Source organism: Schistocerca piceifrons, chromosome 1 (genome assembly GCF_021461385.2).
Source record: "Schistocerca piceifrons isolate TAMUIC-IGC-003096 chromosome 1, iqSchPice1.1, whole genome shotgun sequence".
NCBI lineage: Eukaryota > Metazoa > Arthropoda > Insecta > Orthoptera > Acrididae > Schistocerca > Schistocerca piceifrons.
In genome coordinates, this window is record NC_060138.1 from 490,755,195 (window position 1) to 490,779,634 (window position 24,440).

General features: G+C 44.1%; 1 protein-coding gene across 1 annotated transcript in view; it reads left to right on the forward strand.

Annotated features, from left to right (window-relative positions):
* Window positions 1-24,440, forward strand: part of LOC124740834 (NGFI-A-binding protein homolog) — a 422,236-nt gene that overhangs the window by 360,139 nt on the left and 37,657 nt on the right. Inside the window, exons 4-6 of the mRNA XM_047248635.1 lie at window positions 5,439-5,932; window positions 17,677-17,892; window positions 23,763-23,882. Coding sequence (XP_047104591.1) covers window positions 5,439-5,932; window positions 17,677-17,892; window positions 23,763-23,882 — 830 coding nt within the window. The remainder of the gene's footprint in view (window positions 1-5,438; window positions 5,933-17,676; window positions 17,893-23,762; window positions 23,883-24,440) is intronic.

The window sequence follows — 24,440 nt, forward strand, 5'->3', positions numbered from 1 at the left end:
AATAATCGCAACAACAACAAAAAATTAATGTAGAGTAATGAAATTTCGGGAATACTTTAGTCTAGATAACATATTTAAGTGATTAACATTGAAAAATTGCGGGTTAATGTAAGTGCAAGATAAGCCATTGCAGATGTGAAATGCGGTACGTTAATAACCGGTGTAACCTCCAGACCGCCAGAATGCTGAATGCAAGCATGCGAACATGCGTGTGTTGTGTTGTATACGTGCCGGATGTCAGTTAGTCGGATGAAGTTCCATGAATGTTGCACTTGGTCGACCATTACAAGGACGGTTAATTCTGTTTGTGGTTGACACTGGAGTTGTCGTCCGATGATATCCCATATGTGCTCGGTTGAAGACAGATCTGGTGGTCGAGCATGCTGAGGCAACATGCTGACATTCTATAGAGCGCGTTGGTTTAAAACAGTGGTATTGGGCGAGCGTTATCCTGTTTGAAAAGACTCCTTGTAATTCTGCTCATGAATCGCAGCACAACCGGTCGAATCACCAGAATGACGTACGAATTTGCAGGCACGGTGAGTGGGATGACCACTAGAATGTTCCTGTTGTCATATGAAATCTCACTCCAGGCCATAATTCCAGATGTAGGTTGGTTGATTCGGGGGAGGGGACCAAACAGCGAGGTCCATTGGTCCCATCGAATTATGGAAGGAAAGGGGAGGAAATCGGCAGTGCCCTTTCATAGGAACCATCCCGGTATTTGCCTGAAGTGATTGAGGGAAAACATGGAAAACTTAAATCAGGTTGGCCGGACGCGAGTTTGAACCGTCGTCCCCCGAATGCGAGTCCAGTGTCCTAACATTGCGCCATCTCGCTCGGTCCAAGTGTAAGTTCAGTGTGTCTAGCATGCAGACAAGTTGGTTGCAGGCCCTCAGCTGCCTTCCTTCTAACCAACACACCCCCTTACTGGCACCGAGGCAGTACCAGCTTTCATCAGAAAACACAACAGACGTCCCCTCTGCTCTCCAATGAGCTCTCGCTTGACACCACTGATGTCACACACAGCGATAATTTGGGGTCAGTGCAATGCACGTACAGGGCGTGTGGCTCGGAGCTGTCCTTGAAGAAACCGATTTGTAACATTTCGTTGTATAAAAAGCTTTCGATGGTGCTGAGCCAAAGTCGTACAGTACGTTTTGAAAGAAAACGCCGCCATTTGACTATATATTACTGTATTTTTCTTCTGTACAATTTAAATTTCTGCTTTATGTCATTAGCGAGTATAATGCTAAAAGTTCTTAGACATAACTCGCCATATCTGGTAAAGTCAGCCCAAATCAGGTAAACAAGACTAGCACATTCCTTGAAGTTCTTAACTTCTAGCATTGCATTCGATAATGGCATAAAACCCGAAACCTAGATTGTGCAGGAGAAAAATAAAGTAATTCGCTGTTGTGTTTTCAGAAAAAAAGTTGGTTGTGACATTGCGGTGCCGGCTGTTTATCAAATTGCTGCTACGGCTGTAGTACGATGTGCCAGATGGTCTTCCCTCTCGGTAATGCAACGTCGCCGTCCGGAGCCCAGTCTTCTTGCGACGGTACGTTCTCGTGACCACCGCTGCCAGCAATGAAGTATAGTGGCTGTTCCTGCCAAGCCTTTCTGCAGTATCGTAGAAGGAAAATCCAGCTTCCCGCAGCCCTATTACACAACCTCGTTCAAACTCAATCGGGTGTTGATAACGGCGTCTTTGTCGCCTTAAAGGTATTCTTGGCTGACATCATGTCACCACGACCAGTCTCAAAGGTGACTTAACGCTCACGACCGTGAGCATCCTTTTAGCGGCGCAACTATCGCCACTCTCACGCGACTGGCGCGAAATTTGAACAGACATCATCTGACAGATGTAGAAACGCGCCTACCAATTTTCGTTTATGTCGCATATCTTCTTCTTGATGTTGCGCTGTCTTCCATCAGCGTATGTAAGCCTTGCTTTTTCATCTTCAGTCATATAAATGTGTGCATCATATGTATGGCACCATCATATCCACTTGACAATGGCTTAACAAAGGATGAAACCGGTAGCGGATTGAATAAGATGCTACAGCAACTGGTGCGGCCTTTTCATTAAGTAAAAAGTATAATATCTAATGTCAGTATGTCTGTGTACAATTAGCGACCAAGAGAAGCCTCCCGAAAATCCTGGTCGGGACCGGAAGTTGGAGATAATGTTTAATGTACATCTTTTATTCCACACGAGAATCGGTAATAAGACTGTAACCTGTACTTCCACTTTCTCGCTTGTAAACTTGACATCATCAGTCAAGTATTCAACTGCGAGTGTGAGTTGTGTTGGAGATACTGTAGATTGAAAGTGTCACATGAAATCGAATTCTGTTAACGGCCAGTCAGTAGCTAATTTCTTTAATAAAGGTTAGCAGTGATGCCAAATTAATCTATTAGAAATATGAACGAGTGACGGAATTTGGTTGGAGAAGAAAGAGTGGAATTCTTGCTGCTTGGAATGGAGAAATGTGCAGGACATTTAAGGAGATGGGAGCTGTGGATTTTCATAAGACACCGCCGGCCGGGTGCAGCACTGATGACTGGCCAGAGACAGGTGGGAGTGGGCCAAGGGGGCGCAGCACCTGGAGCTGAATTATTTAGCCCACTCGGTCCTCGCTTTATTTACAGATATGCAAAGTGGATCGCCGCATCTTAAACGAAGGCACGGGGAGGCGTTTTCATTTCTCTTGTGAATGGACTGCATAAAAGAAGGGATTCGGACTGGGAGGGCTGTCTATATTTCTGTGGGACGTTATCGTCGCTTATCAAAGCTTCCGCTCGTCTGGAAGGCGCGGTACATCACAAGGACTGCGCTTCACCTTAGTCGGTAGTGCTATGTCGTGCTGCATCAGCTCCATCATTGCTATAGCTACCATATCGAACAAAAGCATTGCACTTAAGACTCGTCTCATTTCAACGCTATCACAGCGTACTCTCTCTAGTATACTTCCAGACGCTTCACACCTGATGATAATGATGCAACAATTAAAAACCGCAATGGATGAATTGTAACACTTTTCTTTTATATAGCCCAGTCGGGTAACAAATCATACTGTTATCCCTATTCGAGGGCTATTCGGAAAGTAAGAACGATCGAAATGGGAACCACAGTGAAAATCAAAACTGTTTTATCTGCAACAGTTAGATCCACCCTTAAGCTACGTCTGTCGTAGCGCTGTACCAACTTTCCAATACCCTCGTCACAGAAGACAGACTCCTGTGCTTTCCGACAAATTTATAAACAGATCGTTGTCTGTGCCAAAATGTTTTCTCCATAGCCAGCGGCTCATATGAGCAGGCGTGAAACTCAGGGAGAGCCAATCGCGGGCTGTATTGGGGAATGTCAACCATTTCCCATCGAAAACGCTGCACCAGGGTCGTCATTGTCCCTGCAAAGTGGCGCCGAGAATTGTCATGTAGAAGGAGACACTTGACAGTTATGTTATGTGGGCTGAGTGGCATCAGGCGACGTCTCTCATCAGGCCATCGTACTTGGCGGGATACACTATTTTCTAGGCACTTTCAAGTGCTCACTTTGCAAACTGAGAAGAGTGACTTAAAGCAGTCCTAAGGTGTGCTAGAGACACTGTCCAACACGCCTGTGCTAAGCTTCCTCGGATATTCACTGTGGTTTCCATTTTGTGACCAATCGTTCCTTACTTTCCAAACAGCCGCCGTACACTCATTTATTATCACGTTGTTGACAGGTATTTGAAACAATAATCTTCGTTTGGTATGGAAGCTCTTAGAGCAGACGTGTATCCAGACTAAATTATGGGAATTCACCTCCTCCTATTATGCAAACAACTGTTGCTTATAAATGCCCAAACCTGTTTCGACACATTCGTGCTATCATCAGTAGTATATCTGAACAGTTTTCATTTTACAGAACTGAATAAAAGTACCCACTGACGATGGCACCAAAGTTCCGAAACAAGTTTGGACATTAGAAAGAACAGTAGATTGTACAACATGTGGACGTGAATTCCTTTGTATTTGAAGCCAGTGGTTGGCTACAGGGCGCTTCACGTCCGAAGGTTGCCTAGTTTTGAACCGTTCTGCGCATAGACAGCCGGTAGTCAATAAAATTCAATCTGCTTCGTGAGAACAGGCTTGTGGAAGGTGTCTCTCACCCCTCGCTCCCAGTTTTCTCTCTGTTTCATCGCGTACTAGCAGAGCCCTTTCTCGCTACGCTTCCCTATCTTCACCTCTCTTTGCGCGACACGCCTTCGGAAGTGACGAGTACTGTTGTGCAATGCAACATAGTGTTTAACACAACTGAACAAACTCTCTGGGCTGACTCACATTCCCACCTAGCGCCACCTATCCACAGAGCCCGTGCTTGTCCTCAATGCTCGTTAATTTTAGATTCCCGCTGGAGGTAACTGTGCATGCGCACTGAAGGTTGTGGATTCATTGCCCATCGAGGCGAATCAATCATGTGAACACATTCATCTATTTTATATAAAGCATTTACAGACAAGGACGGTCATAGATGTGGCCTGGCCAAACGAAATATTGTGCACCCTAGGTTAGGGACACCTCTACATCGTACTCCGCAAGTGTGTGTAGCGGAGGGTACTTCTGGTACCACTAATTGAACCCCCCTTCCCTGTTCCAGTCGCAAATGGCGCGTGGGAAGAATGATTGTCGGTAAGCCTCTGTATTAGCTCTAATTTCTCGAATTTTCTCGTCGTGGTAATTTCAAGAGATTTGTATGTGGCAGGAAGAGCACATGCCCGCGAAAGGCAAAGGTCCCGAGTTCGAGTCTCGGTCCGGCACACAGTTTTAATCCGCCAGGAAGTTTCATATCAGCGCACACTCCGCTGCAGAGTGAAAATCTCATTCTGGAAACATCGATTAGGCTGTGGCTAAGCCATGTCTCCGCAATATCCTTTCTTTCAGGAGTGCTAGTTCTGCTAGGTTCGCAGGAGAGCTTCTGTAAAGTTTGGAAGGTAGGAGACTAGGTACTGGCAGAAGTAAAGTTGTGAGGACGGGGCGTGAGTCGTGCTTGGGTAGCTCAGTCGGTAGAGCACTTGCCCGGTAAAGGCAAAGGTCCCGAGTTCGAGTCTCGGTCCGGCACACAGTTTTAATCTGCCAGGAACTTTAATATAATATGTTGTCCGACATCTTCCAGAAAGTGTTCTCTCGAAATTTCAAAGGTAAACCTCTCCGTGATGCACAATCTTCTCTACATACAAGAACCAGCTCCATCGGTAATACAGTTTTCCATGCCGCAGTGTTGCTGTTTGTAGCATCCACACTGTAGGAATGATGACAGCAACACTATTTCAGCCACATAATCCTTAAGTGCCGAACAGCTTTTGTGGTACACCTTGCACTTCGAAAAATAATTTGTGAAGCCTGTCTGAGGAGGAGTAGCTTTGTCACTGAGGGCGGCCTGCGGACAGCTCTGTTCCAGACGCCGCTGGTGCCCGGCTTCCCGGGCGCGGTCCCCGTGCCGGTGACGGGCGCCGTGCCGGTGACCGCGGCCGTGGCTGTCGCGGCGCCGCTGCAGAACCACCACCCACACCCACACCCGCACCCGCACCACCACCACCACCACCACCACCTGCACCACACGGCCAGCTCCACGCAGCCGCAGCCGCCGCAGGCGCACCAGCAGCAGCAGCCGCAGGCGGCACACCACGGCCTGTCGTCGCCCGCGGCCGCCACCGCCACTGCCGCCGGAGCGACGCCCGCCGCCGCCACCTCCCCCGCCTCCTCCACCTCCACCCCCGTGCCCGCCCCCACCGCCACGACGGGCGTGACGCTGGTGCCCTCGGCCGCTCTCCTCGCGGCCGGCGCTCTGCCCACCACCGCGACCGGCCCCACAGCCGCCGCCGACCACTCGCCTCATTCAGTCTCCAGCGTCGCCTGCGGACTCCCGTCTCCCGGCCGCCAGGTAACACTATACATCAGTGGTCATCAGACTTTTTTGTTCGAGATCCAATATTGATGTTCTGTAGCGCCACATCGGGTCGCACATGTACCGGTCTTATTATTAATTGGTAAAGCGTGTAAAATAGGTTTTCTTTTTGCGTCATGAGTCTTCTGACTGCTTTGACGCGGACCGCCACGAATTCCTCCCCTATGGCAACCGCTTCGCCTCCAGAGTAGCACTTGCAATCTACACCTTCAATTATTTGATGTGTATATGGTTCAAATGGCTCTGAGCAATATGGGACTTAACTGCTGAGGTCATCAGTCCCCTAGAACTTAGAACTACTTAAACCTAACCAACCTAAGGACATCACACACGTCCATGCCCGAGGCAGGATTCGAACCTGCGACCGTAGCAGTCACGCGGTTCCATACTGTAGCGCCTAGAACCGCTCGGCCACTCCGACCGGCTTCTGTATGTATTCCAATCTCTGTCTTTCTCTACAGTTTTTACCCTTTACAGCTCCCTCAACTACCATGGAAGTTATTCCCTGCTGTGTTAACAGGTGTCTTATCATCCTGTCCGTTCTACTTGGCACTGTTTTCCATATATTCCTTTCCTCGTCGATTCTGCGGAGAATGTCCTCATTCCTTACCGTATCAGTCCACCTTATTTCCAACATTCTTCTGTAGCACCATATTTCGAATGCTTCGGTTCTCTTCTGTTCTGATCTTCTCTCAGTCCATATTTCACTACCATACAATGCTGTGCGTCAAACGCCCATTCTCAAAAATTTCTTCCTCACATTAAGGCCTATGTTTGATGCTAGCAGACTTCTCTCGACCAGGAATGCCCTTTTTGCCAATGCTAGTCTGCTGCTGATGTCCTGCTTGCTCTGCCGGCCGGAGTGGCCGAGGGGTTCAAGGCGCTTCAGTCTGGAACCGCGCGACTGCTACGGTCGCAGGTTCGAATCCTGCCTCGGGCATGGATATGTGTGACGTCCTTAGGTTAGTTAGGTTTACGTAGTTCTAAGTCTAGGGGCCGCTGCTCGTGGTCTCGCGGTTGCGTTCTCGCTTCCCGAGCACGGGGTCCCGGGTTGGATTCCCCGCGGGGTCAGGGAATTTTCCTGCCTCGAGATGACTGGGTGTTGTTGTGTCGTCTTCATCATCATCATTCATCTCCATTACGGTCGGAGGAAGGCAATGGCAAACCACCTCCACTAGGACCTTGCCTAGTACGGCGGCGCGGGTCTCCCGCATCGTTCCCCTACGCTCCGTCACGGAGTATGGGACTTCATCATCATCATCATCATCATCAAGTCTAGGGGACTAATGACCTCAGATGTTAAGTCCCATAGTGCTCAGAGCCATTTGAACCATTTGAACTAAGGACCTCAGATGTTAAGTCCCATAGTGCTTAGAGCCATTTGAACCATTCTGAACCTGCTTGTTCTGTCCGCCATGGGTTATTTTGCTACCCATGTAGCAGAAATCCTTATCTTCGTCTAATTTGTCATCCCCACTTCTGATCTTAAGTTTCTCGTTGTTCTTATTTCTGCTACTTCTTATTAGTTGCCAGCCGGGGTGGCCGAGCGGTTCTAGGCGCTACAGTGTGAAACCGCGCGGCCGCTACGGTCGCAGGTTCGAATCCTGCCTCGGTCATAGATGTGTGTGATGTCCTTAGTTTAGTTAGGTTTAAGTAGTTCTAAGTTATAGGGGACTGATGACCTCAGCAGTTAAGTCCCACAGTGCTCAGAGCCATTTGAACCATTTCTTATTAGTTTCGTTTTTCTTTTGTTTACTCCTTATCCGTATTGTATGCTCATCGGATAGTTCATTCCATTCAACAGATACTGTAATCTTCTTCACTTTCACTGAGGATAGCAATATCATCACCTTGAATTTTAATTCCGCGCTTGAACCTCTCTTTTATTTCCGTCATTGCTTCTTTGATGTACAGGCTGCACAGTAGGGGCGAAAGACTACATCCCTGTCTTACACATTTTTTGATCGGAGCACTTCGTTTTTGGCCTCCACTTTTATTGCTGTGTTAGTGTGGAATGTCCCCCACTCTTATTCTTGTCTTAGTATGTTATGGGCCTAAAATAGACTAGCTCTAGTAAGGGCGTGATAAGTTGGGCGCCGGCCACCAAGTACTTACCGTTGAAAGCCGGCACTTAGTGTCGACTGTACTCTTTCAGATTCGTACCAGCCTCAGCGACACCAATGTTGTGACACTGTAAATGCCTGACGAAGTGGAGTTGTATTGTCTGTTTGAGCGAATGATTGATTCGTTAATAACACTAATTACCCAGAATGAAATTTTCACTCTGCATTGGAGTAATTGTGGGTGGAAATAAAGCTGTGACGACTGGTCGTGAGTCGTCTTTGGGTACCTCAGTCGGTAGAGGACTTACACAATAAAAATTCCACGTCAGGCAGCATGTCTTATTAATTCGCGGTTCTCTGTTTTTCTTTTATTACAATATTTTTTAGATAAATGGAAAGTACTAAGGACCTCTCAGCATTCCTTCGTACTCACGAAAATAGTCATTAAGTTTTACTTACCACCTCGAAAAAAATAACGTCACGTAATTAATATTTTGCTTGTTTTGCAGAAACGTATCTACATTCTCGGTACACGTTGAAATCCGCGCGCCGCAATACGAAACACGCCGCTAGAGGAACCAAAATAAAATGATGCTGCCTATTGATAAATTGGAGATGGGATGCCCATTTTGTGTTTCTCCTCTTGCTGCGTCCTGCGAAGGAATTTCAAGGTGTACCACATGTACGTGCAAACAAACAACAGATTAATTAGGTAACTTTATTTTTCTGAGGAGGTAATTAAAACCTTAGAGTCGCCCTCGTATTAGTTCCTTTCAGTGCGAGTGTAATCCATCCTGGCTGTGTAGTTCGGCGCCTACTTGGCGGGAGACCTTTAGTGACGGCGCTGAGGTGGCGGACGGCTTGACCCCGCGCACCTGAATTATTTCTTCGTCCGCGGCTTACAATGAGAAGCAACGGAGGGGCGCGGCGCCAGCTGCGGCCAAGTGAATGAACGCCGCCTTTTGTCGTGCTGTTTGCTTTGTCGGTATCCCGCTCCTTGCACCCGTGACAAGAGCGGGGGAAGACGTCCGCACTGAGCGCGGATCTCATCACTTTTCGAATCAAATTATCCGTATTATTTGTCCTAACTGCTCTTCACCCAGTCTTTAACAGCGTCCTCGTCAGCTCAAAATATTTAGACTCGCATTAATAAAACTGGGAAAAGCTTTTGACCACATGCTAAAAGACATGGAAAGGTTTGGCCTCCGTCAGAATAGCGGAACTGTTAAAATTACCAGTTACAAAATAGTATGTGAAAATTGCAGCCCAAAGAGGAAAAACGGCTGGAGTGAATCGAACCCCCGAACAGCACACGCGCGGTAAGTGGTTGAGATTGTAGCAACGTGGCGTGTGGGCAGACCCATCAGTGTACTCAATTGTGTGAGCTACCAGCGTTATGACAAGCTCGAGTGGTGAACAGCCGTCATCGAAGTGGAAACGTGATAGCAAGTGCCAGTATACCCTGTCAAAGTTCATGAGAGCAATATCAGTTTTTGTGTGAGTTAGAAGGGGCAGAATGATTGGCCTCCAGGACACGGATTTGTCAAAATGCAATATTTCGATTCCCACAGGGCATACAAAAAAACATTGGGGACGCTGAGCATTAGTGCTAATCGGAGATAGAGCTAATTTTGAGATAGTTCGCGTATTTTTTTTCCTTTTATATCTTAGTGATTATATCGATGACGTTACTCCATTTTCAAACATTTCACATACTAAGTTCCGCCGGCCGGGGTGGCCGAGTGGTTCTAGGCGCTACAGTCTGGAACCGCGAGACCGCTGCGGTCGCAGGTTCGAATCCTGCCTCGGGCATGGATGTGTGTGATGTCCTTAGGTTAGTTAGGTTTAAGTAGTTCTAAGTTCTAGGGGACTGATTACCTCAGAAGTTAACTCCCATAGTGCTCAGAGCCATTTGAACGATTTTTACTAAGTTCCTCCAATAATTTTAAAGGTTTCAAAGGAATGTTGTCTATCCCGTCTGCCTTGCTAGTTCCGAAAGTAAAAATCTTCCCTAGCGCCTTGTTCTTGCTAAAATTGGCACCTACCCTACGGCTTCTTCTCCTCACTGATGCAGACTTCAGTAGCTTCCTCTCGTATTTGTAGGAGTCATTAACTTTGGTCTCTCGCTTAATCACTGTGACTGTGATGAAATTACGAATGGAAGTTGAGAACTGGAGAGGAGATCACAAAGCTACATAAGTTAGAGTAGTTATAAGAAATAAAACCCTCAGATACACATCCAATAAGCTCCTGATGAAAGAGACTGAAATGACTGGCAAGGCGTACTTAAACTGTTCAGCGTATGCAGACTACTGGACTGGCAGGCAGTGCTCGATCAACAGGAGAAAATCACACAAAATAAATGCCTAAATACCAGAGAAAATGAAGCCGAGCGTGAGAGAAATTCTGTCAAATGATGCTACCGCGGAGAAGAACTCTTAGCATTACGTGAGTGCCAGCATGGATAACTCTGAGGTTCGGGTGTGGTCGCACTTTCGATATACCATCGTAAAATCTATTGATGAAGTTGACACGACAAGTGTGAAAGAGTATGCTTAAACGATTTGCCCGTTGTAAACCAAAACTTCTGAGGCTTTAACACCCAGCAACACTGCTACAACGTGGCACCTAAGCTGTTTGTCCACGTGGTCTGGAGGCTGACTGCAGGTGTCGCGGAAACGCGTGTTAATTTCTGAAAAACGGTCTAGAAAATGAGAACCACGATTTGGGTGTTGCTGAAAACGTAGCCTCTCAAAGAAAACAGCCGACAGACAAAACTGGCGTTACTTTTTTATGACCAACCTAACTGTGTCTTTTTTTGCGTTTGTGGAAGATTTGGAAGGTTAATCTGTCAGACACAGGGTTCTCCTAACGGCCAACTCTACCTTGTTAGTGTCTCTACGTGCGTAAAAACATTCAAGTTCCTACATTTGTTACCTCGCTTATTCTGGCGATAACTGACAAGTTTTTTATATAAGTTGGTACTGACCCACGAAAATCTGAGGAAAATAGCTCTCTACCTACGTATCAGCATTCTCTATTTATCATCTCTCTTAGCCTCTCTAGCATCAAAACTAAAAGCGATATGCAAATACGCCCACTCTAAGACACCTTAGACCTTCACGGAGGTGGAGCAATATGTGGAAACAACCTCGCCTCCCTCTCGCAGGGCTGGTAGATTACCCATGAGTTTCGCGTTTCTGCGAAAGCAGAAGTGACGACGCATGTTCATTGCGATCACCGGTCCGTTTTGGGATAGATCGTGCGAATCGTGCTCGAACTCTGTAACGGACTTTGGGTCATTTAAAAATAAGAAAAGAAAACAGCGAGAAACGCACAACACACCAGTGAGTACCCGAAGTAATGGCTACCACAACTGCTTGCTAAGGTTGGTAGTGCCATGAACGATGTAGTACGGGCCAGACCTGTAGCGAAGTCAGGGGCAACCGCAAGAGATGCAAAAGGAGTCACTGCCCCCCCCCCCCCCCCCTCACGCCCCTCTATGATGTGGAATGCAGAGTTTTTATTCAGCGATATCAGGGGTATCCGCCAAGAGATTCAAGAGGGGCCACCTGCCCGCCCCCCCCCCCCCGCCCCCCTCTCTCTTAACGCTACTCTGTAATGTGGAATGCGGAGTTTTTATTCACTACATATCTCTCATACACTTCCAGAAGTGCAGCATTACCTCTCGAAACTGATAAGATCATTTACATCCCCTGTATAAATTTCTGTGGACGCACAGTTCCACTCTCGAATGGTACGAGGGAAAATAAACAGTTAAATATTTCGGTGCTAGCTCCGACTTTTTCTTATCTCGATGGTCATTTCTCAGTATATAGATAGGAGTTACCAAAATATTTTCACATTCAGAGGAGGAAGTCGGTGATTGAAATTTTGTGAAAAGATCTCGTCGCAACGAAAACGCCGTTGTTTTTATTGGAACCCCAACTCACGTATAATATCCATGACACATTTAGTTGAATTAACAACTACTAAATATGTGTATTATCGTGCAACCGAAACTTAACGGAAAATTTCTAGTAATCATGTAAAGGACATCATACTTGATCATACTTGTTATTGTTCCGGGTCTAATTGCCAGTTTTCGCATCAAACAGATACCCTGTCTAATGGTTTTACAATTTGTTTTAATTTACTGATGATTTTACTAGACCTAGATCTGCAAACAATCTAAGAGGACTCAGGTTGTGGGCTAAATCGTTTACAGCGGTTAGGAACGCTTCATAGCGAACCCCAGATATCAAGTCTCTTTCACTCGATGACTCCCCGTGCGTTACCACAAACTGTGACCTGTCCGACAGGAAATCACGAATCCAGCGGCACAACTGTAACGATACTCCGTAAGTAATTAATCTGATTAGAAGTCGGCTGTGAGGAACGGTATCAAAAGCCTTATGGAAATGTAGAAATGTGGAACCAACTCTTCCTATCGATAGCATTCATTACTTCGTGTGAATAAAGAGCCAGTTGTATTTCAAAAGACGATATTTTCTGTATCAGTAATGGTTATGTGTGAATAGATCGTTTTCTTCGAGGAATTTCATTTTGTACAAACACGATATACTGGGTAGTTATAAGTGAAAGAAAATTGGAAATTTTTGGTAAGATCTTATGGGACCAAACTGCTGAGGTCATCGGTTCCTAAGCTTACACACTATTTTAAACTAACTTAAACTAACTTACGCTAAAGACGACACACACACCCATTCGCGAGGGAGGACTCGAACCCCCTACGGGAGGAGCCGCGCGGACCGTGACAAGGCGCCCTAGACCGCGCGGCTGTAAGTGAAGTACGGCTACTCACGGAAGTCCAGTGTGGGCTGTTATTACTGTATAGCAGAAAAACTTGGTAGACATGCTAATTCGTTAAGGGTTCGTTAAGGGTGAACGTTCATGAAATTCACTGAAACTGACAATTTTCAATTTATTTTGTATTTATTAATAGAAAGTTACAATGATAAAATCGCATCCGAAGTGCCTGGAAAATAATGAAATGTGTGACACGACCTTCCTGGCACGTCCACTTTTTGAAGCAACACTTCAACATCTACAGGCTCAGAGGGATAACAACCCCTACATTCATTTACAATGAGAGGCTTCCAAATTGGATCCTGGATGTTGTGAAGCCTACTTACAGGTTTCTGTCCGATCCTGAATTGTGTTCATGGCAAAACCCAGAATCCAAATGAGTCTCTGAATTCACTCATATGGGAAGGATGCCCTAAAATCACATGTTCATCTGTTACATTTGTTGGAATTGCAACTTGCGACGCATTTCTTGTATTTATTTATTTATTTATGCATTTATTTTACCTGGCAAGATTAGGGCCTTCAGGCCCTCTCTTACACCTAACCAGGCATACTCAGATTCAACAAATTTCAGTTTCTACAGAACATTAAGGACATATAACATGTTGTACAGTATTAATGTTAAAGAAAAGAAATAGAGATTATAAAAGTAGTACAATGATAATTATAACAATCAAAAAATAATTATAACAATAAAGAATAATAATAATAATAATAATAATGACTATGTATATGAAAGTAAACATATTTTTCTTTTATGATTGTCAGTCCTATTGCTAGTTGGGAATTTTCTCGTTATATTCTTGCAGCTTGTGAGTTATTCTCATCAAGCAGAGACATAAGACGATAGAATGGGGTAAAAGAGATATAGAAGAGGTAGATCGGTTAGAGGAAGAGAAATAGAATGGTAAAATTCGAAGCTATGATGGAGAGGAGAAAGAAAAAGATGAGAGGAGCACAACAATGGTGGCTATACCGTCCCTAATATGTAAGTCTTGAGTTCCCTCTTGAATGTTGAGTGGTTCTGGATAAGACGCAGATCACAGGGGAGCGCGTTCCATAGTCGTATGGCTGAGATGGAGAATGACACGGAGAAAGATTTTGTGTTATGTAAAGGTACAGCCAATATGCTAGACGTATCCGATCTGGTATTGCGGTTGTGGAATGATGATAGGTGTTTAATGTGAGAAGATAAGTATTGGGGGCACCAGTGGCTAAGAAATCGATGAAGTAAGCACATCGTGTGGAGATCGCGTGCCGTATGTGGGCGTATCCAACCTAGCTGGGAGTATGAAGGACTGATATGATCATACAACCGTGTATTGCATACGTACCTAACGCAAGCATTCATCACTAGCTCGAGGCATCTCGAATTTTCACTATTTGTGCCGTGTTGAACTACATCACAGTAGTAAAGATTAGGCAAGACTAGTGTTTGGACTAATTTTTGTTTAACATGGGTTGGAAATATTTTTCTAAATTTTTGAATTGCATGTAGGGAGGAGAGCGATTTCCGGCAAGCTGTGACTGTTTGTTCTTCCCAGTTTAGGTGTTCATCCAAGATTATTCCAAGGTCTTTTACTGTTTTTTGGTATGGTAGTTGGGTGCCATTGAGGAGTATTTGAGGGACTGTTTCGCGAAAGTACCGACTGATTAACTTTGGATGAGATATAAGTATGACCTGGGATTTCTTGGGGTTCTGTGCCCATCGAGAAACAGAGCAAATATCTGCGTTCATACTCGCTACTGCGTCAGCAATGTTCTTGGGGCTTGCACTTATGTACAGTTGGATGTCGTCGGCATATAGATGGTAGTTGCAGGAGTGGCAACGCAGGAAGGATGAAGTTATTAAAGAGAATGGGCTTTAAGATAGGAAATTTCTCTGAAGGCATCTTGTGAAAAATAGATTTACAACGCCTCTCCTCACCTGAAAAGTCAGTTGAAGATCTGGGAAAGAAAGAAAGGCAGAAAACAAGAAACCTGAAGAGAAGACTTGAAGGGAAAGGGGACCCTGAGTACGAATGTGGGGCCAACTGACGAGGTGACACAAGAAAAAAGTTAGGTTGAACTTAAAACGGCATCTCCTGTAAATTATATTTTTTGAAGTGTACGTACTTTTTTCTCAGAATCTATGAAGGCTAGAATTATGAAATTTTGTACACTTATTTCTGACCCAATAAATGTTGTGTCAAAGTTAAATTTTGAGATTCTGAGTGTAAGCTGGGAAGCTCGTAATTTTTCATGAATTTTGTATTACAATTACAAATTTATAATTTTAAAAGTATTAAAATTGTTCTATTCGATATCTTTAAAAAACCTCTTGATAGGAGCTTGCTATATGCAAAGAGATTAAACAGAAAAAATTTTGTAGAAATGTATTGAATAGTTTCTGAGAAATAGGTACATATATTATTTTTTTTTTAAATAAAATTTTTAATAATTATGAAAAATCCGCCTCGATTGCACAAACTACCTGGTGTTTACCTAGGTTTCAGCGCGGATAACCACGCCTTCTTCAGAATAAACATAAAACAGCTTGCCTAAATAGGCATAGTCAAAGGCTAAAATCAACACCTATAGCGGCAAGACGCCATAAATTTTTTTTACAAATATACGGTACATATGTACCAAGTCAATGTTAGTTATCTCAGCGCTGTGTGTGCTACCTCGCCCCAGCCAACGTACGATGGTCACAGTCTAATTGACTTGGTATGTACCGTATATTTGTAAAAAAAATTTTATGGGGTCTTGCCGCTATAGGTATTGATTTTAGCCTTTGACTATGCCTATTTAGGCAAGCTGTTTTATATTTGTTCTAAAGAAGGCGTGGTTATCTACGCTGAAACCTAGGTAAAAACCAGGTACTTTGTGCAATCGAGGCGGATTTTTCATAATTATTTCTATACTTACCATTGCTGACGTGCTGCAATGCTGAAAGTTCTCAAAATTTTTAAATTCCATAAAAAGTGAAATATATATAATCCAAGGAACTTAACAGAAAATATGTTAATTTCACGTAAAGCATTAGGCAAAATTTGATTAGCACATTTTCAGAATTGTGCATGAGATATACCTTTTAAATATTGTGTGTGTTTCATGAATGTCCCTCCTTTAATGTGCAAACAACACACGCTGGAAAAAAATTAGTTCCAATTTTGTCCACCAGGCGCAAAGCTGGCTATGTACACCATCTGTTTGACGTCTCTGGTGCTCATACTGAACAAACTGCGTAAGCAGCGGTTACTAATAATATCAACATTACGTCTTTCTCACTTGTTTCAGCTTTTCTGTCCACGGCCCGTTCCCAATCCGTTACATACAGTAACATTCCAATATGTCTTTCTTGCATTCGCAGCTCCAGATTTGCTACTGCTGGCCCAAATTGGAATTAATTTTTTTTCCAGCGTAAATTGGTTCCGCATTGTTGTTGTTGTTGTGGTCTTCAGTCCTGAGACTGGTTTGATGCAGCTCTCCATGCTACTCTATCCTGTTGTGCAAGCTTCTTCATCTCCCAGTACCTATTGCAACCTACATCCTTATGAATCTGTTTAGTGTAGTCATCTCTTGGTCTCCCTCTACGATTTTTACCCTCCACGCTGCTCTCCAATACTAAATTGGTGATCCCTTGATGCCTCAGAATGTGTCCTACCAACCGATCCCTTCTTCTAGTCACGTTGTCCCACAAACTCCTCTTCTCCCCAATCCTATTCAATACCTCCTCATTAGTTATGTGATCTACCTATCTAATCTTCAGCATTCTTCTGTAGCACCACATTTCGAAAGCTTCTATTCTCTTCTTGTCCAAACTATTTATCGTCCATGTTTCACTTCCATACATGACTACACTTCAAACAAATACTTTCAGAAACGACTTCCTGACACTTAAATCTATACTCGACGTTAACAAATTTCTCTTCTTCAGAAACACTTTCCTTGCTATTGCCAGTCTACATTTTATAACCTCTCTACTTCGACCATCATCACTTATTTTGCTCCCCAAATAGCAAAACTCCTTTACTACTTTAAGTGTCTCATTTCCTAATCTAATTCCCTCAGCATCACCCGGCTTAATTCGACTACATTCCATTATCCTCGTTTTGCTTTTGTTGATGTTCATCTTATATCCTCCTTTTAAGACACTGTCCATTCCGTTCAACTGCTCTTCCAAGTCCTTTGCTGTCTCTGACAGAATTACAATGTCATCGACGAACCTCAAAGTTTTTATTTCTTCTCCATGGATTTTAATACCTACTCCGAATTTTTCTTTTGTTTCCTTCACTACTTGCTCAATATACAGATTGAATAACATCGACGAGAGGCTACAACCCTGTCTTACTCCCTTCCCAACCACTGCTTCCCTTTCATGTCCTTCGACTCTTATATCTGCCACCTGGTTTCTGTACATATTGTAAATAGCCTTTCGCTCCCTGTATCTTACCCCTGCCATCTTCAGAATTTGAAAGAGAGTATTCCAGTCAACATTGTCAAAAGCTTTCTCTAAGTCTACAAATGCTAGAAACGTAGGTTTACCTTTCCTTAAACTAGCTTCTAAGATAAGTCATAGGGTCAGTTTTGCCTCACGTATTCCAATATTTCTACGGAATCGAAACTATCTTCCCCGAGGTCGACTTCTATTAGTTTTCCCATTCCGCATTAATACATTAGAATATCTACCAAGCCTCGCGGCCATACGATAATTACAGCCCACATCGGACCTCTGTGAGTAGCTGCACTTTAATTACAGCCATGCGCTGTGTTCGAGAATCGAACTGGCAATCGATGTCAGTGGCACGGGTGCCTCACGGATGGTTTCTGTGCTGGGTGCAGGGCTCGGACAGCACGAGCCCGGTGCGGCAGGCGCCGTCGCCGCCTGGCTGCCCCGGCTCGGGGTCGGGCGCGGGCTCCCCGCTGCAGGTGACGCCGGTGCTGTTGGAGGCGCAGGTCGCCAGGCTGGCAGAGGCCGCCGACGCGCTGGTGCGCAGCCTGCCGCACCTCGAGCCGCGCCACCACAACCCCAAGAAGAAGGTCTGCAAGGACCTCGAGGTAACTCCACACGCGTCACTGTAGCCAACACAATGAAAGAATTTAAAATTATTTTATAATGCATTTTACTTTCTTTTGCTATTACACCAAATTCCTATTTATAAGGGGAGGCCACGATGTTTCATTACAAATCTTTCCAAATGTAAAATGTTGTGAAATAATATGACTAGTGTTGAAAAATCCACAAATTAAAAAAAGGAGTGGGACTCTGTCCAGCAATCCAGGGTTTACGGAACTCGATGCTAACCACTTGACCACCGCCAACTCCGGCTCAGGGTGGCAATGCAACGGTACATCACTGCCGTGTAAAACTTATGGTGCGATTTTCTCGAAATCGCCTGAGCATTGTTACACTACTGGCCATTAAAATTGCTACACCAAGAAGAAATACAGATGATAAACGGGTATTCATTGGACTAATATATTGTACCAGAACTGACATGTGATTACATTTTCACGCAATTTGGGTTCATAGATCCTGAGAAATCAGTACCCAGAACAACCATCTCTGGCCGTAATAACGGCTTTTATACGCCTGGGCATTGAGTCAAACAGAGCTTGGATGGCGTGTACATGTACAGCTGCCCATGCTGCTTCAACACGCTACCACAGTTCATCAAGAGTAGTGACTGGCGTATTGTGACGAGCCAGTTGCTCGGCCACCATTGACCAGACGTTTTCAATTGGTGAGAGATCTGGAGAAAGTGCTGGCCAGGGCAGCAGTCGAACATTTTCTGTATCCAGAAAGGCCCGTGCAGGACCTGCAACATGCGGTCGTGCATTATCCTGCTGAAATGTAGGGTTTCGCAGGGATAGAATGAAAGGTACAGCCACGGGTCGTAACACATCTGAAATCTAACGTACACTGTTAAAAGTGCCGTCAATGCGAGCAAGAGGTGACCGAGACGTGTAACCAATGGCACCCCATACCATCACGCCGGGTGATACGCCAGTATGGCGATGACGAATACACGCTTCCAATGTGCGTTCACCGCGATGTCGCCAAACACGGATGCGATCATCATGATGCTGTAAACAGAGCCTGGATTCATCCGAAAAAATGACATTTTGCCATTCGTGCACCCAGGTTCGTGGTTGAGTACACCATCGCAGGCGCTCCTGTCTGTGATGCAGCGTCAAGGGTAACCACAACCACGGTCTCCGAGCTGATAGTCCATGCTGCTGCAAACGTCGTCGAACTGTTCGTGCAGATGGTTGTTGTCTTGCAAACGTCCCCAACTGTTGACTCAGGGATCGAGACGTGGCTGCACGATCCGTTACAGCCATGCGGATAAGATGCGTGACATCTCGACTGCTAGTGATACGAGGCCGTTGGGATCCAGCACGCCGTTCCGTATTACCCTCCTGAACCAACCGATTCCATATTCTGCTAACAGTCATTGGATCTCGACCAACGCAAGCAGCAATGTCGCGATACGATAAACCGCAATCGCGATAGGCTACAATCCGACCTTTATCAAAATCGGAAACGTGATGGTGCGCATTTCTCCTCCTTACACGAGGCATCACAACAACGTTTCACCAGGCAACGCCGGTCAACTGCTGTTTGTGTATGAGAAATCGGTTGGAAACTTTCCTGATGTCAGCACGTTGTAGGTGTCGCCACCTGCGCCACCCTTGTGTGAATGCTCTGAAAAGCTAATCATTTGCATATCACAGCATTTTCTTCCTGTTGGTTAAATTTCGCGTCTGTAGCACGTCATCTTCATGGTGTAGCAATTTTAGTGGCCAGTAGTGTACTTGTACATCATGTTGCCCGAATGGACTATTAGAAGTATACAAACTTTGAGGTAAATCTGTGGTCTGAACGTCGTGGCCTCCCATTATTAGTTTCAACTTAATTCCAAAATGTGAATATAATTTGGTCAATTTGTCTCACTGGGACGTATAACTCAGTGTGACTTAGTAATATGACATGAGAAAAAGGGTTAGAATTATACAGAAAGTAGAGGGTCTTCGAACCATTAATCGGAAATTAATATTTGAAATTGTGCAATCTCTCAAATAAGCAGTGCGCATGGGGAACGTGTTTCTAATCCCGACTTACAGTTCGCAGTTGCCTACCCATAAGCATCCCCAAAAGCGAGAGGGATGGAAAGAGAATGCAATTGTTGCCTCCTCCATTCTGAGGTATACCTTTTCATTCATCTCAGAATTCCGGTGCATTTCTGGAAATGATTCCGTGTGATTACAAAAAATCACAAATTTAATATTGCCAAGGACAAAGGGGAACACTGTGGATTTAGCAGTCGCTACACAGTTTAACTTGATTTGGTTTACGACAAGTAATACAGCTTACCTAGCGCAGCAGCTGTTTCGTCACTGCAATTAAAGGAGGATTCAAACCTTTTCAAACATTTCATTTCATTTATTCTCCATAGTCAAATACTGGATTTGTTTTGGATTGCGGACATATCTTACACTTCCTGTCGTAGCTTTGTGGTAACAACTACACTACTGGAAAATGAAAAAAAGAATCCCAAGAATTCGTCGATTCAATAGATAGAGAATCATAACAATTTTATTGACGTAATCTCCTAGATGTACAACAGGTGAGTGACAAAAATAATGAGACTAAACAGTTTTTATTTTTTTCACGCAACAATACTATCCCCAAGCACCTGTACAGTGCAATGGCGGAGTTGTTTCTCCCCCTCTTGGTAACAATGCTAAAAGGTTTCAACTGATAAGGCCTTTAACATGTTACTTCTCCAAAGACCCAAAATTACGTCGTTTTAAGACATTTTTGAACTTCGAGAAAAGAAATAAGTCGCAAGGACTTAGTCAGGCGAATGGGGGGGGGGGGGGGGGGGGGGGGGGACAACAGGAATACATTTTGAGGTCAAAAATTCTGTGATGGAAGCGACCATTGGCATGGGACATTGTCATGATGCGCCATCCACTTGTTTCTAATGCCCTGTTCCACTCGATTCACCCTTTCTCTGAGCCTTTCAAGGACATCATTGTAACACACATAATCCTTATTGTTAAACGTCTGTCTAATCTCATAAGAGCACCCACACGTTAGACATTTTCGTCAGTGTTTGCAGTTGAAGGTCTCCCTGAATGAGGTTCATATTCAAAGCATTCTCGGTCTTTCAAAAAGGATTTGTGGCTCCGAAAAATTTGTGCTCTGTACAAGGAATGTGCCCCATAGCTCTATTTCAACTTTTCAAAGTCACTCTCGCGGATTCCCCAAGTTTAATACAAAACTAGATTCCATAAAGTTTCTCTAAATTCCGCTGTTCCATGCCGTTCTCATATCACACAACAAAACCACAACTTCAGTGATGGCTGTCTCAAAAATCGTTTGATGGAAGTACGGAGCTCAAACTCGGACTGAGCATCTGGAAGGGATGAACGGATCGATCCACACAAGTAGAGCAACACAACATTAGCAGACTTCTTGCAGGTTGTTAGTCTCATTACTTTTCTCACAGACCTCGTACAACAAACAATCGCATCGACATAGCCATATGCATCTGAGGACAGTTGACAGGGCACAGGAAGTGTTAGCGCTAGTACCCTCTGTATACCCTCCTTTTGCAGCAATACACGCTGCAGTTCTTCCATGAAGACGAGTGTAGTCTTGCAGAATGGCCCACTGTACACTGTACACCTGGCACCTCGATTCACCCAGATCTCCTACTGGTCTTGCAGGCCATGCAAGATGACGTTACGTCCAGTGCCTAATGTGCTCAATGACTTAGAGATCTGGGGATAGAGCCGACCTGGGTAGTTGATATACACCTTGGAGAGCCCATTGGATGGCACAGGATATATGTGGGTATTCAATGTCTTGTTGTAGAGGCGTATTTCCTTGTTGGCGCATGGTCACCAGAGGAGAATGGCCACTGTAAGACACTACTTTCCGTATCATGATGCCAGGTGCTGGCTCTGTCTACTTCTCTCATATACACTCCGGATGTTGGTGCTCAACTGTGCAACACCACACACACACACACACACACACACACACACACACACACACACAGCCATCATTGGCACCAAGTCAGATCCAACTTCATCACTGAAAACAAACAAAATCTCCATTTGTCCTTCTATAAGCACCTCTTCTTACACCACTAGAGGCAGGCTTCACAATGTTGGGGCATTACATGCAGCATCATAGCTTCATGGAGACAGCTGTGAATGATTCTCGCTGATACCCTGGCGCAAGCATCCCTAATGTGTTGTGAAGTCATGGGGAAGTCCAATACTTCACTTTGTACGATGCAATGTCTTATTGTGCAGCTGTGCATGGCTGCTGTCAGGATTCAGGCTGATGTGCATGTGCACCTTTTGCCAAGCAGTGGCGATAACATGAAAGCACTGTGGAGACATCTCGTCCCACGTGTAGTGCAATTCTGCAATATGACCATCCAGCTTCCCACTGACCCACTATAAGTTCTTGCTCAAACTCCATCAACTGCACAAACAATTTACATCTACACTGTTGCAGCATGCTAACAATGCAGCAGACACAGATGGATCTCTGCATGCCATGGCAAACTGGCTGCTACTGGCTCTTGAGGTGAACAACTGTTCTGAAGATTGCAACATTTCACAGCTGATAACACAGTTTCTGGTTTCTGTGCAGTGCTGCACATTTGATCATCAGATTAACTGTGTGCTTGTAGTGTCCTGTGCAAGTACAGGATGCCTTAGTCACTTGCATAAATGTTTTCTTTTTTCCATTTTCCAGTAGTGTATAAACAATTAAAAATCCTCTATATTATACTGGTACTTACCATTAAAAATGAAAGTATTCTACTCATTTGAAAGGAATTCCTTAACACTACAAAAAGATTTATTGGTGAATTGCCAAAATCATCCCCAATCTTCCCACTGTTGCTTTCCGATGTAGCCCTTATTGAAATGCAGAAAAGGACCAGTTCAACATCCAACATAGAATCCAGTGCCATATGCCAGAACACTCCTCTCCTCCCTCAACAGTAAAACATATACATGGTTGTAATGTACCTGGCTGAAACTATCCTCCAATTCCACAAGGACACTCCTTCCCCTTGCTACACAACTCAATCACGGTAGTAGTTCACCATTTGCCCATGGACAAATGTGACCCACTTGTTGGGGCTACATTCAGTTTTTATGCCAGAGTAATTCCAGTAAATCCTAAATTTAAACAAAAATGGCAATGTTATACTATAGATTTGCACTTATATGATTCATCTGTGGACAAAATGCAACAGTTGGTACAAAAAAATGCCATTTTCTACATTATGAAGAGAAAAAGGCATGAAATTTCAAGGTGGGGCAAGAATTATCTCCAGAAATTGGCACCTTCTCCACTTCCACAGGGTGCAACCAAGCACAACTTGGTCATAGAGTTATGACTTTGACATCCAGTTGGCACAGCTGTATAATAAGATCTCAACTTTCAGATGGTGAAGACAGCAGGGGTGATCCAATGGCATTGTAAAACAGTTATTATGATTACATTAAAATATTTAATCATTATTATTATTAAAATCCTAGGCATATTTGACATGTTAAATGTAGGGGTAATGGCAAATTATTGAGGGTGGGGGCAGATGAAGACATGGAGAGAGAGAGAGAGAGAGAGAGAGAGAGAGAGAGAGAGAGAGAGAATTTACTTTAGCTGTGATCGATTTTGATGTCTTTTCAAACTTCATCTATGTTACTTAGACACAGTTGTCAAATAGAAATAAATCCACAGATATACCATCATCTAATGTTGTAAGTATACCTTTGTACATTTTCACAAATTTGTTACACAATATGGGCACTAATCTGTTTCCATTATTTATGAATATGATGTGTGCATTTGGACCTGTGTGAAGCAGTAGTAGTGGGCTGTGTTGCAGCATGTGCTCAGCATGGCAGAGGATGACCCAAGGAGGATGGAAGAGATCAGGAAATACGCAGCCATATATGGCCGCTTTGACTGCAAGCGCAAGCCTGAAAAGCCTCTAACACTACATGAGGTGAGTAACCAAACTTGCTCTTGCAGTTAATACAATTTTGTTTTACATTGGGTGAGACAAAAATGAGCTTGAACATTGAGATGGCATAAAGAATTCTGGAAGAATCAGATAAAGCTTTAAAAGCACTGTATAAGGTGTATGATGTCTATGTTGATATATTAGATTGCAGTAAGGAAATAAGTTGATATATTAGAGTACAGCAAGGAAAGTATTTCCACATCCACTGGATTTTCAATTGGACTGAACAGGTCTAACACTTATGAAGTGTGAAAGAAAGGTCAAAGCCAATATAGATGAAAGTTCTCTTAATATAATTTTTAGGGTAATGTGGCTTATTAATTTCAATTTTTTTAATTTTTGTGGACTGCTATAGAGAAGTGAAAGTAAAGAATTGGGTGGAAATATGCTGATTCAGTTCCATGAAATATAAACTAAACCACATTATGAAAGAAGTTAAAGATTTGGTATACACTTACTAAGAAGTGTGACTGGGAACTGAGTGGGTTAGTGTCAGTCTGCAACTGCAATGATCCATGGATCAGTTCTCAGCCAGTACTA